The sequence below is a fragment of the Hemitrygon akajei genome, chromosome 5 (genome assembly GCF_048418815.1).
Source record: "Hemitrygon akajei chromosome 5, sHemAka1.3, whole genome shotgun sequence".
In the NCBI taxonomy this organism is placed as follows: domain Eukaryota; kingdom Metazoa; phylum Chordata; class Chondrichthyes; order Myliobatiformes; family Dasyatidae; genus Hemitrygon; species Hemitrygon akajei.
Window position 1 is genome coordinate 73,941,754 of NC_133128.1, and position 20,973 is coordinate 73,962,726.

A 20,973-nucleotide genomic window follows, 5' to 3' on the forward strand; every position below is an offset into this window, starting at 1 on the left:
GAAAAACTAAATTGAGTTATGCCTTAATTAGGAATGAATAGTACCAATATAAAGAGTGCAATAACATTTGATTGGGTTTACATTAATGTTATTTTTGCAAATTACTTTTTTATTCACAATACATGGCTGCCACTGTCAAAGCCAACGCTTACTGCTCCTTTCTAATTGGCATCATGAAGATAGTGGTAATCTTTAATTGTTTTAATTTGCAACAAATTTTCTCTCAAATTAATGTGCTAGGAAGAGAGCCACAGAACTTTGACCCAGCAATGATGCAGGAATGATATTACAGTGAATTTTGGTTAATTGGGCTATTGATTAATCGGAGCAGCTGCTTATTTGGGACAACTCTTAAAGAACAAAATCTAACTGAGAAAATAGATGAGATTGTCTTTGTTTATTTGGGACACTATGCCACTTAATTGTGCCAGCTAGTGGTGTAATGGCACCCACACTGGACTTCGAGGCAAGTGGTCTCAGATTCAAATCCGTACAGCTCCTTGTACACTTTCTATCTGTCCTGGGTTGAGCGTCAAGCTAACAACTCGGGCTTGAAATAAAAACAGACAAAAAAGAATGAAAATGAATGGCAAGGTTGCTGCCTGATGCACCAAGAGGCAAAGAAAGGAAAAACAATGCATCTTAATTAGGACAGAAGACTTGCTGAGCAGTTTGTAACTAGCTTCAATCACATGAACTTGTGCAGCTGTTAGACACTACACCGTACATAGAACAAACAGTTTCTAAATACTGTCAGTTGAATGTGTTTTTGTTCAATAAACAGTGATTTTTGTCACTGATAGTTGGCAAGAAATAAGCAGTAAGACAATTCAGAACTATTTTGCTTACTGCAGTTTCAAGCAGTCAGGCTTGGAGATGCTAGAAACGGTCAGAAGTGAAAATGAAACAATCTAACTACTTCAACAAGTTTAGAACTACAAAAAATTTGAAGGTATTGACAATCATATTGAATACCATAATGAAAATGAAGATTTGAGGATGCAATCTTCAAAAGTATTGGATGAAGGCAGTCCATTATCTGCGCTAATTTTGTTCATATATAGTCAATCAAAAGAGCACAGCAGCATGCACTTGATGAATTCCTCCAACAATAACTATTAAGAAATAATACAGTTTTATAGTACTATAGTAGTATTCTAATTTGTTATGTATTCCAGTTAAATACATAAATCGTTACTCATTTAAACAGTAGTTTGTCTTTTCATACTTTTTCCGTAAAACCTCAGCTAACTGGGGCAGCTGGTTAATTGGGCCAAAGTATACCTGTCCGAATATATCCCAGTTATCCAAAATCCACTGTATTTCCAAATCAAGATATTCTGCTACTTGGAAGGGAACTTGGAGGTGGTGCCTGCCTCCTTCTAAGTGTAGTTGTCACAGATTTATGCAGTGCTACTAAGAAATGGTGGGAGTGTCTATATTTCACATTGCGCTGGTGGCAAAGAGCTTGGCTGTTTCAGGTGATGGATGGATTGCCCGTTCAAATGGTCTGCATTAACATGAATGATGCCAAATTCTTGTGTACTGTTGTAGTTGTACCCAACCAAGTAAGTAGATTTTTCTCCCATCACTCTCCTGAGTTGTGCCTGCAGAGGGCTTAGGAAAGTCAAGAAATGGGTAATTTGACACAGAATGCGGAAAATCTGACTGACCCCTCCCACCACAGGAGTTTAATGACTGGTACAGATAATTTGAAGGTCAATATTGACTGTGCCCAACATCTCAGGACATTGCTGTCATGATGAAATGGTTAGACTCTTTCTTGCTGGAGCACTTCTGATTCATGTGCTTAGTGAGGACAGCTGATAATCATCAGTCACAGAGGGGCTTCCTTGCTTGTATGTGAGCTGCTATCATAAAGATCCCTTTTGTTGAACGTTAAGCCCCAGCAGACATTCCCTCCCATCTGCATTGTGACTATGTTGCTATCTCTGATGGATCTGTTAACGGGAAGAAGTCTACGGGTTTGCTCTTCCAATTTTGACATTTCAAGGTGATTGTGAGAAGGACTTTGAAGTTTGGAAAGCAATGTGTGCATGTGTCCACCTCCCAAGGCTACTTTGGTTCTTTATGGTTGGTCAGGTTTCATACCAGTCGGTGGCTCTAGATCATTATCTATCTATCTATTATTCCAGATTTAGTGTAATCACGCAACTTCATTCCACCAGCAACCCTCATGGGATTTGAACTTGTGTCTTTGGAATATTAGACACAGTAGCTGGATTACCAGCCCAGTAACGTAACTGGTGTAGTGTATAACTGTGATTTAATGGTGTGAGTTGCCTGAAAGAGAGAGAAGTTAAATTCAAGGATTGTTTTAACAAAAATACTAGAGAAAGGAGCAGGTGAATTGAATGAAACCAACACAAAGGATAAATAAAAGTCTAAGTTCTGCAACTTCATCCTTGATTTACTCATTTACCGTTCAGATTGGCAACAACATCTCCACCATCTCCATCAACACAGATGCACAACGAGGCTGTGTGCTTACCTCCCTGCTCTGTTCGCTTTATAGTTATGACTGTGATGCTAAGCACAGCCCCAATGCCATATTTAAGTTTGTCATCAACACCACTGCCATTGGCCAAATCAATGGAGGTGATGAATCAGCATATAGGGGGAAGACTGAAAATCTGGCTGAGTGATGCCACAACAACAACCTCTCACTCAATATCAGCAAGACCAAGGAGATGACTATTGACTTTAGGAGGAGGTAATCAGAGGTCCAGCGGTCCATGAGCCAGTTCTCTTTGGGGGATCAGAGGTGGAGAGAGTCAGCAACTGAAAAATTCTTTGGTGTTATTATTTCAGAAGACCTGTCTTGGGTCCAGCATATAATTGCCATTATGAAAAAAGCGTGGCATTGCCTCTGCTTTCTTAGAAGCTTGCAAGATTCGGCATGTCATATAAAACATGACAAACTGCTATGGACGTGTAGTGGAGAGATATTGACAGGTTACATCATGGCACAATATGGAAAAGCCTACAAAAAGTCATGGATGCAGCCCTGCCTTTCACAGCTAAAGTCATCCCCACCATTGAGCACATCTACATGGGGCACTGTCACAGGAAAGCAGCATCAATCGTAAGACCTTAAGACATAGGAGTAGAATTAGGCCATTCAGCCCATCAAGTCTGCTCTGCCATTCTATCATGGCTGACCGATCAGGAAACAATCAACTTTTGCCTTAAATATACCCATCATCAAGGCAATGTCCTCTTCTCACTGCTGCCATCAGAAAGAAGGTGCAGGAGCCTTGGGACCTGCACCATCAGATTCCAGAGCAATTAGTACCCCTCAACCCTCAAACTCTTGAATGAGAAAGGATAACTTCAATATCACTCACCCCCTCACTGAGCTGTTCCCACACCCTATGGACTGACACTCAGGAATTCTTCATCTCATGTTCTCAGTATTTAACTTATTTACATACAGTATATAAACACATTTCTTCCCAGCTCAGGCTGGTAGAACCTGAGGTACGGGCATAGCCAAGCAGGCTCATTTCTCAATTGCTAGGAAATTTCAGACTATGTTAGTGATGTTCAATATTGTGGCTTTCTGAAGGTTTATAAACTGTAGGTATTGCTGTGTAGCCCTAATTGTTTAATGATATTGTGTATTGCCTTTGGGATGATTCCAGTTGTAGATTTTACTACTATTGGGACAATGTATATATACCTTGTTCATGTTCCAAAGTCTTTCAGTTTGCTCTTTTAATGCAGCATATTTCTGGTGTTTTTCACTTATTGATTTCTGTAAGTTTTGTGTGTACAGAATAGCTATATATATATCAATTAAATTGTTCTGGCCTGTTCATCCTGTATTATTGTATCTGGACAATTATTATGGATTGTCCTATCTGAAATAACAGATCGGTCATAATATAATTTGTGAGATTCTGACTCTAAAACTGGATCAGGCTTGCATTTATAGTAAGGTATGATTTATTTTATGAGTTTGTATCTTAAAGCAAGATGTTGGTGAATGATGTTTGGCACTTGATTATGTCTGTGTAAGTAATCAGAATGTGTTAACCTGCTGCTAAATCCTGTAATGGGTTGGATTGTCTCTGGTTTTCCGTCACATTTTCTCCATTTATCGTCTTGAATTTATTTGTCTTTTGAGATGTATTTTTGATATTTTTTTGTGATAACCACCTACTCCTGTATTGCCACAAGGAACACCTCTGTTTCTGGGAAAAGGTTTCCAACTCTGAGCCAGGCATTCAATGCTTCCTTGTCGACATCTAGTTTGCTCAGATCACGAGGATGACTTCCATGGAAAAATAATATTGTTATTATTTCTATTTTTTTCCTCCTCTTTCTTTTTGTATTTGTTTAGGTTTTTTTTGCACATTGGTTGCTGTCTGTCCTATTGGGTGTGGTTTTTCATTGATTCCATTGTGCCTCTTCTATCTACTGTGATTGCAGTCAAGAAAGCGAATTTCAGGGTCATATGTGGTGACATACATGTACTTTTATAAGAAATGAACTTTGAAAATGGTTGTTTTCTGTATTGCAATTTCACTTTACAAGAAGTGTTACTTATTTTGATGATCTGGTATTAATTAGAATAACTTTGGACAGAACATACCAGCACTAAACACTGCTCTATTCTGTTGCAGTAAGCTTTAAGTGTGGAGTCTTTTGATTCAAGGTCACACATTGTGTTAATGAGCCATTGCACTGGAGTCGATGCATTTTGTTACAACATGCCTGACTGAAAATCTCCAATACCTCCAGCCCTTAGAGAGTCATAGATCTCTACAGCACAGAAACAGGCCATTTGACCCATAAAATCCACGCCAAACTATTAGTCTGCCCAGAAACATAGACCAGCGCCTGGATCGTAGCCCTCCACATCCCTCCTATCTGTGTACTTATCCAAACTTCTCTTAAATGTTGAAAGCAAACACACATGCACCACTTCCACTGGCAGCTCATTCCACACTCTCACCAGCCTCTGAGTGAAGAAGTTCCCCCTCATGTTCCTTTTAATCTTTCACCTTTCACCCTTAACTCATGATTTCTAGTTCTAGTCCCACCCAATCTCAGTGAATAAAAGCCTGCTTGCATTTACCCTATCTATCCCCATCATAATTTTGTATACCTCTATCAAATCTCCCTTCATTCTCCTATGCCTGTGGGAATATAATCATAACTTTTTCAACCTTTCCCTGTAACTCATTTCCTCAAGCCTTGTCAATATGCTTGTAATTTTTTTTGTTCTCTTTCGATATTATTGACATCTTTCCTGTGCGTGACCAGAACTGCACACAACGCTTCAAGTTAGGCCTCACCGATGTTTGAAACAACTTCCACAAACATCTCAACTCATGTATTCAGTACTTTGATTCATGAAGGCCAATGTGTCAATAGCTTTCTTTATGAACCTATCTGCATGTGACATCACTTTCAAGGAATGGTAGATCTATATTCCCAGATCCCTCTGTTCTACGGCACTCCTCAGTGCCCTACCATTTACTGTGGAAGTCCCACCCTGGTTTGTCCTCCCAGAGTGCAGCATCTCACACTTGTCTGCCAAACTATTTTTCAACCTATTTTTACAACTGGTCCAAATCCCATTGCAAGTTTTCATAGCCTTCCTTGTTGTCCACTACACTCCCAATCTCAGTATCATCTTGCATCCTGCAAATTTGATAATCCAGTCTACCTCATTATCATCCAGATCTATGATATAGATGACAGCCAACAGATACAGCACTAATCCCTGCAGCACACAACTAGTCTCAGGCCTCCAGAGAGAGAGACAACCATTTACAACCACTACCTGGCTTCTCCCACAAAGCCATTATTATATCCAATTTACTACCTCATCCTCAATGCCAAATGAGTGAAACTTCTTGACCAACCTCCCATGCAGGACCTTAGCAAAGGCCTTGCTAAAGTCCATGTAGACAACATCCACTGCCTTGCTTCCATCAACTTTATATTCCTATTTGAGAGACGTTTGTTTCAGCCTGTGTTAATTGCTGATCATATAGGCTTTTGCCGACTCACAGCACCAACTGTTTTCACTTTAGACCTAAGCAGCGGTTCTTTATCCCCTCATAATGGGCAGGATTAGACTCTGGGTCAGAAAGGAGAGAAGACCACTATAACTTCCACCACTCTGTCCTTCCCAAAACATGCCTTTAGCTGGGAGGCAACTGGTGGGTGCTAAGAGACATGAAGGGAACACTAAAGTGAGTAAACATGTAAGAACAGGAACTAAAAGTACGGTGTCCCAGTTCCTCACTCCCATCCCATCATGGGCGATCGCTTACCTCAGCACTACTTTCTTTCCACAAAGTCACCTTTATTCCTTTAATATCTAGGAATTAAGAAATCTTTGTCACAAATGTACTTAATGACTAAGACTCTGCAGTTTAATGTAGAAATTCAAATGATTTCATATATAAGAAACAGTCCCCAGATGTGCTTGATAAGGATTAAACTTTAAAATAAAGCATCATATCATCAGGCCTGCAGTTGTCTTCCACTGTGATCAAAACTTTCATTACATTGAGGGCCTTTAGAGCAAATTAAATTTTTGTTTTCCTTCAGTAATTTCTAAATAGATGGTTTGTTTTGATTGCAATTTGATATCATTCAAACTTCAAGCAAATCAAATCGTAGGAGCAAGATCCATAATTTTAGATTCATACTGTTAGATTCTCTTTAGATTCAGACTTTGCGCCAATGGATTGAGGAGTGGCCAATAGAGTCATAGAAAAGTGCAGCACCGTGCTGAACCATGTTAAACTGCCGACTCCCATCATCCTTCACTGGCACCATAGCTCTCCATACCCCTAGCATCCATGTAATGATTCTAACTTCTCTTAAATGTTGAAATCAAGCTGACATGCACCACTTGTGCTGGCAGCTCATTCCACACTCTCACCACCCTCTGACTGCAGAACTTTCCCCTTAAACTTTTCATCTTTCACCCAAAACTCATGACCTCTAATTGTAGTTCCACCCATCCTCAGTGGAAAAAGCCTGCTTGCATGATCCTATCTGTACCCTTCATAATTTTGTATACCTCTATCAAATCTCCTTTCAATCTTCTATGAAAAAAGTCCTAACCTATTCAGGAAGAATATTAATCTTCTGTTTATAAATGGAAATAAGGATAAGACAAGCAAGTACACTCAGTCCATTTAAACTCAGTGGTGGGAGAGCTTTCAGAAACATTTATTTGGATGGGATTAGTAGTCACCTAGAGGAAAAATGATTAATCAGGCAAGATGACATATATTTGTTCAGGGCTAAATTCGGTTTCACCAATTTGGCAGAATATTTGATGCACTAATGAATAGAGATGATGAATGTAATATGACAATGTGGTATTAAGGCACTTTCAGAAACCTTGTGATGTGTAACAGCGTTATCAGCAAAGTTGAAGAGGGGGCCTAGAAAAGATTTGTAAGAATGAATCCTGAACTGAGGGAGTACAATGAAAAGAATGGATAGGAAAGAACAAGTAGAGATTTGTTGGAGATATCTAAAAGGATAGTCCTGATTGTTTGTGGGAGGCTGTTAAGTAGATGGGTTGAGGAGAAGAAGCAGGCCTTCTGATCTCTCAGGTCTGGTTCTCTGGTCACTCTGATAGCGGCTAATTTGTCCCAGGCTTCATCTCTTCTCCATTGCCCTGAATTTCCCAATCTTTCAAATGCGTATCTGCATACTCTTTAGAAGCCTCCAATGATTTAACCTCAACTGTGCTTGGCAAAGAGAATTCCAGACGTGCTCCTGCCACTCAAGGAGGAATAAAGGGTAAAAGAATAAAGAGGGACATAACAATTTTAATGCTGTATATGATCATGTAATGCTGGCAGATGTGGCCTTCAAAAGGCAATTGCATAAATATATGGTGAAAAACAATTTGCTAGACTGCAGGGAAAGGGCTAGTATGAAGAACTGAGAAATTGCTCTGATAGAGAACTGGCCTGCAGGCAATGAACCAAATGGTCTTCACCTTTACTGATCTCATGCTATGGTGCTATGTGTCTCGGCAGATGAACAAACCCAGAGTCATTTTTGAAGTTGTTTTTTGTGTGTGTTAACAGGATGTGATCCTGACACTTCAGGAAAAACTGTCCATCAAATGCATTGAGCATTTCTCACTGATGCTGGAACAGCGCATTGAAGGAGAGCCAAACAAACTTCTTCTACTTCATGATCAGGAGACCCTTACTCAGGTAAATGCTCTTGATGTGGTTGTTGTTGTGTATCTAATATTTCAGTAACATTTGAATGATCTTGTAAATATATTGTTTGATTAAGCATTCTTTGTTATTTACATAACTCTGTATGGTTATATGTAAAATGTGTGAATTGCATACATCGTGACACTACCACATGATAAATGTGCACTTTACTTAAAATAAAGCACAGTGTTATACATAAGTTGTTAAACAGTGAGCACTGAGTGATAATAGTCATAAAAAAGAGCAGAAATGGCTGGCTACATATGAAAGATAGATGCATTCAATTGCTCATCAGTAACTGGCTTGTGTATACTGAGCTAATTAAACAGTATTTTGAAGCAAATGGAACAGCCAATGAGAAATGAGTGCCAATTTTGCTGAGTGCATTCGGTTTAAAGTCATATGAGTTTGCTTCAAAGTTTGACTGCTCCAACCAAACCAGCAAAAATGAACTTTGCTGATATTGTGAAAGTAACACAAGAACATTAGGACCAGTCATTGTTGATTGCTTTAGATTTCATGCTCAGAATCAAAAAGAGGGGGAATCCACTTCAGCATTCATGGCTTAATTGAAGAGATTGTCTGAGCAGTGTCAGTTCAGTAATGGGGTGAGTGATGCACTGAGAGATCATTTAGTCTGTGGAATCTAACAAGAAAGCATTCCAAAATGGCTCCTAACTGAAGCACAGCTTTCATTTAAAAGAGCAGTTGAAATCACTATATCGATGGAAACAGCAGACAGATGTAATTGAGTTGCAGTCAGGAATGAAAGTGAGTATGAACAAAATCTAAACAGAAACCAGTTTTACAATTGTGGCAGTGACTCACATACACCAGACCAATGCAGGTTTAAAGGCAAAGCTTAAAGAAAATGCAGCAAAGTAGGACACATACAAAGAGCATGTCAGACAGACAAAAATAAGTGGTCTACACAGGGAAGAGAGAAAGATAAAAAGACAAATTGCGGTTTCAAAAAGAGCACTAACCTGCATGCTATTGAGGAAAATTGACATAGAATGACATAGGACTGGCTAGCCTTGAGATTTACAGTGTGAAAACTAACAATAGACAAGCAAAATGGCTTATACCAAACGTGAACAGCAAATTTATTAAAAAATAATTGGACATTGTCTTGGTCATTTCAGTCATTCCAGTAAATGAGTTTGAACAGCATTTCAAAGATACTGAACTGATGCCTGCAGCTATCCAATTACAAACTTATACTGGAGAAAGGATAAATCCTGTGGGAATGCCATTCGTGACAGTCAAATTCAACATTGAGCTTGTATGTGGTAAAACAGGAGGGCTAACATTGTGGGGACTTGAAAGGCTCAGACAAATGCAACTTGATCGGAGATCCAGCCTTCATTTGTATGCCACAGCCCCAGAAATGGAGTCTGAAAGCAAATTTAAAAGGGTACCGGATGATGCCACAACTGTATCCATGCTGAACACTATGAACCATTTCCCAACAGACAGTACACAGGTGTTGATGCCAAACTCTGTGCCTCAGGTTGGAAAGCATATTGGACCAAGGAAGGGCCATGCTGCTCATAGGAATTGTGAAAATGACAAAAGCCATGGTCTGACTACAAACGTACAACAGTTTTTGTAGGCGGCATATCTGAGAAAGCTTCTGATAAGTTAATCAGGCAGGTACTTGCAAAATGAGGCTTGGTTTTAAACTGGAAGAGAGTTCAAGGAGCTTTAGGAAAGTTGCAAGCATTTGGCCTTTGTGAGTATAAAGAACCAGAATCTACTCTGTGTGCATTCAGGTTATTACATGAACTTCAAGTGGGAGGCAAAAAGCTGGATGAATGGAAGGCCAAAAAGAAATGGGTCAATGGAGATACAAAAACAGGATTTGTCAGATGATGTTGTGGATGAAGAAACCAAGAGGAGAGATCCTCCAGTGAACTAAATAAACCTTCTCAAGATCATGATGCACCAAATAGAAGAAGAAAAAGGAAGGAGATTAAAGATGTCCAGAGCTGTCAGAACCACTTCCTGCTGTCTCGGAATCAACTACTGCAACAACCATGGAGGAAGCCCCAGAACCTGAGAGTGTTTCAGAGCCCCAAGTCTCACTTACCAAGCAGTGATTCCCCTTGTCAGGAAGGACACTATCCCACAAGAGGAAGAAATCTTCCACGGCGATTAAATGTTTAGGCCTGGTCTGAATGAGACAGTTTAAAATTTACTATACTGTGGATGTCTGTAAATAGACAGAGGGGTAATTGATAAGTTCGTGGACTAAGGTAGAAGGAGTCAATTTTAGAAAACCTAGCGCATTTAGTTTTCAACATAGTCCCCTCCTACATTTACACACCCAGTCCAGCGGTCATGGAGCATACGGATCCTTCTTTGTAGAAGTCAGCGTCTTGGACCTCCAGAAGTCGTCCACAGCAGGGGCAATTAATAAGTTGTGGCCTAAGGTAGAAGGAGATGAACTATACAGCTCTCGTTACATGCACATGCAGGTCAACTCTCTGAGTGATTATGCAGAAAGTTTGAAGGTAATAACTCATCTCCTTCTACCTTAGGACACGAACTTATCAATCACCCCGATGAGTTATTAACTTCAAACTTTCTGCACAATCACTCAGAGTTGAACTGCATGTGCATGTAACAAGAGCTGTATTACTCATTTCCTTCTACCTTAGGCCACGAACCCTCGTAGTTGTATTATATAGTATACTGTGAATATAGTTGAGAAACAGTCTATATTGAGTTGGAGTTTATAACTAGCAGAGAGGAGTGTAGTGTATTTAGTATTTCCCCCCAATCCCCACCTTCCCCTCACTCCCCATCCTCCCCACCCACCCCCACTCCCCGTCATCCCATCATTGAGTAATATTGTAAATATTTTGTGTGATTAAGCATTTTTATTTTTATATAATTTCATTATTGGTAAAAATACATGAACTGCATACATCATAATGCTACCACATGTTAAGTGCAAGTCTTGCTTAAAGTACGAGGGGTAATTAATAAGTTCATGGCCTAAGGTAGGAGTCAATTTTAGAAAGCCTAGCACATTTATTTTTCAACATAGTCCCCTCCTACATTTACACACTTAGTCCAGCGGTCGTGGAGCATACGGATCTTGGACCTCCAGAAAATGTCCACAGTGGGGTGATTGATAAGTTCATGACCTAAGGTAGAAGGAGATGAGTTATACAGCTCTCGTTACATGCACATGCAGTTCAACTCTTTGAGTGATTATGCAGAAAGTTTGAAGTTAATAACTCATCAGTTCATTACGCATAAGGGGTAATTGATAAGTTTATGGCTTAAGGTAGAAGGAGATAGGTTATTAACTTCAAATTTCCTGTATAATCACTCAAGGAGTTGAAGTGCATGTGCATGTAACAAGAGCTGTATAACTCATCTCCTTCTACCTTAGGCCACGTAAACTACGTAAACAATCACCCCTCGTAAACTAAGACTCGCATTCCTCAGCGCTCTTGTTTTCCTTTGAATTAGTTTGATGTTTTGAAGTTACAAAACTTAACAGTTGTTTTGTAAAGGTAAAGATCAATATTAGAAAACCCTAGTCATAGCAAATGTGCGAGAAGCATCACTATCGCATTAGAAATGGTTGACTGGAACCACAGCTGTTATATGGATCAACAGGATAGAATATCTTGGAACCATATCCTTTACAGGTACTTTCCCATTTTCATCATAACAGAGGCTAACTACCAGCTCACATGCTATTTGGATTTTAACAGAGAAATTCACACCTGAAATAAGAATATTGGATTAACAGTTCAAGCTGTTTTATCATTTCATCAGCTTGGGGCTCTCCCCATTTGAAATTCTTACCAAAAACAAAAAATCTACTCTGCTCAAATATCCATAGGTTCTGATGAACTATATTCAAAAAAGTAGGAATCAGATTTCTGTTGCATGGACCAAGCATGCAGTGAGACTTGCATATTGTAGCCTCGTTTATTGCCATATGCACTAGGGTACAATGAAATTCCTTTTTTGCACGAGATCACAGTACAGCTGGTAACAGGGAGTAAACAGTATAAATAGTAATAATGAATGCAGCAATAAATACAATGATTGGCACATGTAAAGATTGTAATGTCATCAGTAGACTGACAATAACAGAATAAGCGAGGCGGTGGAGTGAGGAACATGTGGCAGAAAGGTGAATGAAAGAGATGATTGGTTCACGAGTCTGAATGCTCTGCTCATTCCACCATAGAACTGAATTCACTAGCAGAATACAGTGTGTTGTAAAAGTATTCAGCCTCCAACCCTTTCTTCAAGTTCAACTGACATTCAACTGTAATGAATATCCATGAATAAAGTCGAACAAAACAGCATTACTCTGTAAACAATGCAGTATTCACATAAATGAGTGATACTACCAGGGATTTTGATCAATTTAACTGAGAATTTTGGTTTGTGAATCGCATGCAACATTCTTCACAGTAGAACCCAAAAAAACAGGGAAGATTATAAAGCATGAAAATCTCCATCTCCATCTCCAGTTTCATCCACTGACTTTTGCAGCTTGCTGGGAGTGACTGTTGAAATCACAGTAGCCTCTTACAGGTGCCATTCCTCTCTAGTGGCTAAGCTTAGAAAGAAGACCTGACCTAGGCAGAGAGGCTGTGGTTTCATATTTTTTCCACTCTTTCACAATGGACTGCACTGAGCTCTGAGGTATGTTCAGTGCCTTTGATAAGGTCTTGTGCCCTCCCCTAGATTTGTGCTTCTCTATCATTTCCCTGATTTGCCTCAAATGCTCTGTTGTCTTCATTTTGATTTGGTCTGTTGAAAATCTTCCAGACTGTTGGACGTTACAGAGAGAGAAGGGAGATATTTATTTTGGTGAACCTCCGATTTTCTATGTCAACATATTGAGTTATTTGGTAGGGTAATATAGTATTGCACCTGAGGAAAGTTAGTGCAGTAATTACAAAGGGGATGAATACTTTCTCAACCTCATAATTTTGGTTTTTAAATTTTATTAAATTGTTGACAAGTTTTAGAACTTTTGATATGATGCACAATGTTCTGTAAATTAGCCCTTACAAATCCTACTTGAATATATTTTAAATTTAGAAACTGGGAGAGTAAAATATGAAAATAAACATGTACAAACAAGCTGGAGGAACTCAGCAGGTCGGGCAGCATCCGTTGAAACAAGCAGTCAACATTTGGGGCCGAGACCCTTCATCAGGACTGAAGAAGGAGGGGGCAGGGGCCCTATAAAAAAGGTGGCGGGAGGGTGGAAGATGCCAGGTGGAAAACCAATCGGAGGAAAGATCAAGGGGTGGGGGAGAGGAGGCAGGGAGGGGATAGGCAGGAGAGGTGAAGAAGAAATGTAAGGGGAAAGCACTATGGGTAGTAGAAGAAGGCAGAATCATGAGAGAGGTGATAGGCAGCTAAAAGAGGAGGCAGAGTGAAAGTGGGATGGTGGAAGGGAGAGGGAGGGAATTACTGGAAGTTGGGGAATTCGGTGTTCATACCAAGGGGCTGGAGGCTACCCAGACAGTAGATGAGGTATTGCTCCTCCAACCTGAGTTTGGCCTCATCATGGCAGTAGAGGAGGCCATGTATGGACATATCTGAATGGGAATGTGAAGCAGAGTTGAAGTGGGTGGCAACCGGGAGATCCTGTCTGTTGTGGTGGATGGAGCGGAGGTGCTCGACAAAGCAGTCCCCCAATCTGCGTTGGGTCTTGCCGATGTAGAAGAGGCCACACCGGGAGCACCGGATGCAATAGATGACCCCAAAAGACTCACAAGTGAAGTGTTGCCCCAGCTGGAAGGACTGTCTGGGGCCCAGAATGGTGGTAAGAGAGGAGGTATAGGGACAGGTGTAGCACTTACGCTTGCAGGGATAAGTACCAGGTGGGAGATCTGTGGGGAGGGACGTGTGGACCAGGCAGTCGCGGAGGAAGCGATCCCTGCAAAAAGCAGAGAGGGGTAGAGAGGGAAAAATGTGCTTAGTGATGGGGTCCTGTTGAAGGTGGCAGAAGTTGCGGAGGATAATATGCTGGATCCGGAGGCTGGTGGGGTAGTAGGTGAGGACAAGGGGAACACAGTCCCTGTTGTGGTGACGGGAGGATGGGGTGAGGGCCGAAGTGTGGGAAATGGAGGAGATGCGGGTGAGGGCATCATTGATGACGGCAGAAGGAAAACCACGACTCTTAAAGAAAGAGGATATTTGAGTTGTCCTGGAATGGAAAGCCTCATCTCGTTGTGTCTGTGTTTAAAATGTGAAAATAGTTGTGGTGGCTGAACCCTTTTTCAAGGTACTGTTTACCATCTTGCCACTTCACCATTGTGCCTTCAGCCTAATAAATTGAGAATGAATTTCTACACTGGATTTCCATCGTCCCTTTCATTGTGCCCTAGTGATGAGACATCGGGGTTGGCACGGTATTCCTTAATCTCACAGCCTGAGGGAAGAAACTGCTACCCAGTCTGGCAGTCCAAGTGCTGATGCTCTTGTACCTCTTTCCTGATGGTAGTAGGTCAAAGAGATTGTCAGATGGTTGATAGGGGTCCTCAACAATGCTTCAGGCCTTTTATCTACAATGCTTCCAGTAAATATCACAAATGGGAGGAGGGAGACCCTGGTGATCCTCTCGGCAGTTTTTATTATCTTCTGTAGGGTTTTCTATCCAGCATCCATACCACACAATGATGCAGGCGGACAGGGCACTCTCGATGGTATTCCTGTGGATGTTAGAATGGGGGAAGGGAGCCTTGCACACTTCAATCTCCTCAGAGAGTGTAGGTGCTGCGGTGCCTTCCTGACTAATGAGGAGGTGTAGTGGGTCCAGGTTAGATCATCCATTTTGTGCACACCATGGAAATTCGTGCTCTTCACTCTCTCCATGGCAGACCCATTGATGTGCAATGGAGAGTTGTCCTGTATTTCTGTCCATTATCCAGGTTTCCAATATCTGTAGTGTTTTGCCCTTGTAACAGTTATATTAAGAAGTATTTTCTGATATTAGTACTAAATGACTCACTACCAATTTGATTATGTACTTTTATTTTGTGTATCTGCCCCACTCGCATCTTCTACATTTTTATCACCTAACATACTCCTTGATCTTCCAAATGTAGCACCATAACCAAGTTATTCAACCTGCCATCATGTAATGTTCTCAGCCCCGGTAAACAGTAGCTTTCATGATGGTAAGCTGAAGTTCCAAAGACCCAAGACCAACTAAAAGAAAAAAAACACCTCCTCTCTGCATTAAATGTACAGCAATTACTTTTAAACATTGAATCTAGCTCTTGATTCCCCTACAAGTGGAACTACCTTCCTCTTGTGCACCCAAGTTTACTAATTAATGGTTTTAGGAGGACTAAGTGAAGCTTCCTCTGGGTCGGCTGCTTCAAAATTTTATATCACAAGAGGCGCAAGTGTGCTTAAAAAAATGAGCATTGTATGGTTTGTATTCTGAAAGCCCTTTGTTTACAAGGGCTATCTAGTTGATTTGAAGGGGACTTATCTGAGATTGTTTCTCGGTACTGGAAATGGATCAGGCTGACTGCCCATTAGTAACAAACAATCAGGCATCACAGTGATTTTGAAGGCCTGCTTTGCCAGAGGGGCCAACACCAACTAGGGCCCATGCTTATGTGCAAGTCCATGTGCCTCTGTGTATGAGCAACACTGAGGACCTGGAATGAAAACTAGGAAGTTCATGGACCTTGTAGTAAATCCTCCTTTTCCTTTACATTTATTTCATTAATATTTTATTAAAATTACACAGACCATTTGGGGAACTTCTGCCCTCACACATTAATCTCAAGCTATTTCATTCAGAAAAAAAGTATTACCAGTTGAGTAAGCTGTAATGCCTTTGGATAAAATACAAAGTGTTTTTCTAAAAACAAATGTGCCTTTGGTACTTAAGCAGACAAACACTTAAAATCCTTTATGTCTTTTTGTATATTACTTACTGCACGTTGTGCAGTAGATATTGTTTAACAAGATTAAAATTGCAATTGTAGGAATGCCACGTGTAATAACAGTGAATTCTTGTGGCATTTTCTAAAACATTACACCTACAATAGCTGGTTGTTGGCCTGAAACCAGTTGTCCAGTGGATTTTTACTCAGCTTGCTCTAACCAATATATTTTTGTAATGCGTGTATTTAAAATATTGTTTACACTTTTTACTGCTATGCTGTCCTTCCCATCATTGTGCACTATTCTAAATAGCAAGAGGCTGCACTGCCCAAGTGGGGCATCAATATAATAACTTTCAACTAGATAACAATGGACATTATACTTGGTAAGCTTAGTAGTAATGTTATGGTTTCTACGTTTTAGTGAAGCAACAACTGAGTGGAGGAAGTTATCTCTGAAAGCTCCTGTACTAGTATTAAGGTTTAATGGCAGCTATGTTGGTCCTGGGGTTCACTTGGTCTCAAAGTGCAATCTCAACTTTTCAACTCAGAGAGTGGCTTAGTGTCTCATTATAATGCACTGCAATCTAATCTCTACAAACAATAAAACATGAAGGTTAAATGAAAGATTAAGGATTGGATCATAAAGGGTGTAAGTTCCATTTAAGTTCCCCCGTATGAATGATGCTTAGCACACAGAAAAGACTTAGACATGCACAATATCCAGCACACTATTCAACGCCATTCCTCAGACTTGCAGTGGTGAATGAGTGACTTGCCTGCTCCCTGGCCGCTCGTGCAGAAGGATGCTTCCATTGCACCTGCAAAGCCTGAGAAAGTGCCGAGGACACAGACCCCCCTCATCCTCCACCCCCACCACTTTCTAGACCCTTCTCCTCCATTCATCATTCTGCCATACACACCTAGTTCCTCTCCTACCCCAATGAGCCAATGAGCCTCTCCAAAGATCTCAGGCATCGCCATTCAATAAGACTTTGCTGACAACTTCAAAATTATGGGCAGTTCTGGAACTGATTCAGGTTGTTCTCAGCCTCAGTATTACACTTGATTGCAAGCTGAACTTCAGATTACTTATCCGCACCATCACTAAATCTGCCTAGTTCCACCTCTGTAGCGCCACAAACTCTGTCATCGTCTCCACTTCACGAGAAGCTGAAGCTCCCCTCCATTGCTAGGAGTTAATTTGCCCATCGATGGGGTTCACAATGTCAATCACAGCACCAGTGGGGTTCATAGAAGCGTAGCAGGATGGCACACGAACACAGTGGTTAGCATAATACTTTACAGCACCAGCAACTTAGTTCACTTCACACTGCTGTGAGCAAAGAGTTGTATGTTTTCCCCATGACCATGTGGGTTCCCTCTAGGTTTTCTGGTTTCCGCCCACATTCTGAAGACATATGGGTAAGGGTTAGCAAGTTGTAGGCATGCTATGTGGGTGCGGAAGGATGGCAACACTTGTGGGCAGCCCCCAGCACATCCTCAGACGGTTTTGGTCATTGATGCAAAATGACTCATTTCACTGTATGTTTTGATGTACATGTGACAAATGCATGTGACCAATTGGCACCAAGTGTCAAAACTCCCATCACCCTTGTGCTCTTGGATCTGCATTGGCTCCTTGTTAAGCAAAATTCTTTCACTTGTTGTGGTATCTCACTCGCTGGTCTTGACCCACTTTACCCTTGTAATCCCCTCCTGCTGTAGATTCTTCATCCTGAGCATTTCTAAATTCAAATGCTCCACTATTCATCACCATAACTTCAGTCACAAATTTCAAGTACCCTCTCTAAAGGTCCCCTTCTCTCTATCACTTTTCAGTTCATTAAGACTCTCTTAACAACTGGCTCTTTGCCCAAATATTTGGTCATCTTCTCCATTATCCCCCATGACTTGTTGTCAAACTTAGTTTGATAACGTTCCTGCAAAGTGTCTTTGGCACTTTATTACATAGAGCTTATGTATAAATACCTGGAGTTATCACTGACAACATGGAATCTCAAATAAATATTAGTAAAACTGTATATGACCAGCATGAAGGTTACATGCAAGATTTGATTGATCAGTTAGTGATCCAGTCTGAATTGTTTTTAAAGTGGAACGATTCTTCAGCATATGGTCTCTTCGCAAGTTCAGAAATATTACTGTGCTCAGCATCTGATCAAGCACTGCGCATCAAACCACATCTCTTTCCCAACAGCCTCACCCCAGAACCAGATCAAATGGTGGGTTGGTTGCCTTAATAAATGTTGGCTGTACTGAATGTTGCATGCAGAATGCCAAAACTTATGTAATATTTTATGTCAAAAGAGAATATTTTTCATATGAAAACAGACCATGTTGGAAAAACCCAGCAGGCAAGACACCTGGTGTGAAAAGGGAAATGGATTTAACAAGGATTCTTCTGACTGGTGTGTTCCCAGCACTTTCTCTTATTTCAATTTTTACTGAAAACATTTTTTCACTTTTTTCCACCTCAAGGAACAATTATGGGATAAGATGTGATACTTTAAGAATGTGCACAGGAAAGCAACTAGTAACACTGGAATAGCTCAAGTTACCATTGAATATTTACAGGGACATGATTGGGTTGAGTGTATTGTCTCCAACTGGTAACTGCCCTTGATTCTTCAGAGACCCTCACCCCAGGCCCAAACAGACCTTAAAGATAATATTGGGAACTCTGTCCAGGGGCCTTCATCTGTTATAACTTTGCTTTAGGTAACACAGAGACCAGGATCCCACAAGATGAAGTGTCTTTTCCGGATCAGCTTTGTCCCGAAGGATCCTATTGATTTACTACGGAGAGATGCAGTTGCTTTTGAGTATTTGTATGTTCAGGTAAGTGTGCGATGCAGTATATTCATACTCTAATACTGAACTATTAGTTTCTGATATATTACATGGTTCCATCCTTTGTGTTGAGTCCATTCGTGTCTTCTTCCAGAGTATTATTTAAACGTTTTTTTGTTGTCAACTGCCAGGGTAAGTTTCCAGATGTGTAAAATAAAAGGAAGCTGATACTGTCAATATTAACCATCAGAACTGAAGAAAGAAAAAAGAGAGAGTGAGAAAAGGAGAGAGGGAGAGAAAATGAGAGGGAGAGAGATCTGTGGTTATTCACTGTGTCTTGTCTCACTTTTAGAACACTTTGCAGCACTTTTTAAAGTGTTGTGATGACAATAACATGACAGCCAATTTGCACACAACAAGCTTCCACAAATAGCAATTTGATTCTGGACAAATAATTTGCTTTAGAGATATTGATCAGAGAACAAATATTGATAAATGCATAAGGGATAAATTTTTTGATGGTGTTAATGATGGTACTAGGTAGTTCTTGTATTGGCAATATTATTGGACTAACTTGTGTCCATTAAACTGCAGTGATTTTACAATTTTCAGCTGGAATTGTAACTTGAAAATTGCATTCCACAGTCAGTTTATTGAATCGTTTATCAAATATCTTTGTCTTCTTTTATAGCAGAGTGAAATTTCCACTGAAGAGATTTAAAACTGAATTACAGTAATGGGTGCTGTAATGTGATTCTAACCTATTATAAAATCATTCTCTAATGCCTTCAAATGTAATTTCTAGGTCAATGCATGTTATATGAAAGCAAATCAGTTGACATCAGTAAAATGGGATGTGAAAGTCTGTTATCATCAATAGGGATAAGATTCACGGGTCAGCAGCAATTAACATTCATATATTCTTTTAACGAGGGAAATCATCCCAGAAAATTTTATGGAAGTGTAGAACTTTATTATACCTTTAAATGACTATCATAGGGAAGTATATTTTCAAAGCAATGTAGTCCCTTCTAATGAATGGAAATGAGTAATAACGATGATGGGGTTCCAAATTAGTTGGAAAGAATGAGGTTCCCAATTTTAAGGTGCTTTTCTCTGCATTCTTATTCTCAAGTCCTGTGTCTTCCATGAGTATTAAAATGAAGAAGTTGGTCTGTGAGGAATACTTCTACTTTCCTGAGATACCTACCAATTAGGAGAGAGAAGTTACATTTAGATGCTAATGACAATATGTCAAAGCATTATTGCCAGTGACTAGACAGGCTCCATGTAGAGCTGAGTGGGCCTCACTACTGGTTTCTGCAGCTAGATTTCATTCTGCACTTTTTCAGAGTAAAACACAGAGAGCAGCCAATCAAGGTCTATGCACATTCACCCACCAATCATGATTCAGTTCTTTGAGAACTACAAGACTTGACATCATGATGTTAAATCACCACAGCCCTCGCTCAGCCCTATGGTTTTCTTCCCCACATACTGGTTAAAGGAATTTTTCTCTTCCTTTATTTATCATGATGACTTGTTTTAACTTTCTGAAGAAGGTTCAAGTGTGTCATTAACTTTTGCCCTTTGCTTCCAAACCCTGCCAACATTCTGAGAACAGCCATTGCATATACCCTACTGGGATAAATAACACACACACACACACACACACACACACACACACACACACACACACACACACACACACACACACACACACACACACACACACACACACACACACACACACACACACACACACACACACACACACACACACACCAAAGTTCAATGGAAATAGTTAAAAAAGTATAAGAAAGATAAACTACTGTTTAACTGAGTATCAAATGTTGCATTTAAATGAAATACACAACAAATCAGAACACTATGGTACTATATAACTGTGTATTAGTGCCTGATGACAGAGGAATTCATCAATGTGTATACACTGTAATGTTCTTTTGATTGACTGTAAATGAGCAAATTCAGCATGGCACCTAATGCAGATAATGGACTGCCAT

General features: G+C 40.2%; 1 protein-coding gene across 8 annotated transcripts in view; it reads left to right on the forward strand.

Moving 5' to 3' along the window:
• Positions 1-20,973, forward strand: part of frmpd4 (FERM and PDZ domain containing 4) — a 785,950-nt gene that overhangs the window by 733,180 nt on the left and 31,797 nt on the right. For all 8 annotated transcript variants that reach the window (XM_073045767.1, XM_073045775.1, XM_073045768.1 and 5 more), the window contains 2 exons: positions 8,097-8,228; positions 18,878-18,997. In XM_073045767.1, the coding sequence (XP_072901868.1) occupies positions 8,097-8,228; positions 18,878-18,997 (252 nt within the window). The remainder of the gene's footprint in view (positions 1-8,096; positions 8,229-18,877; positions 18,998-20,973) is intronic.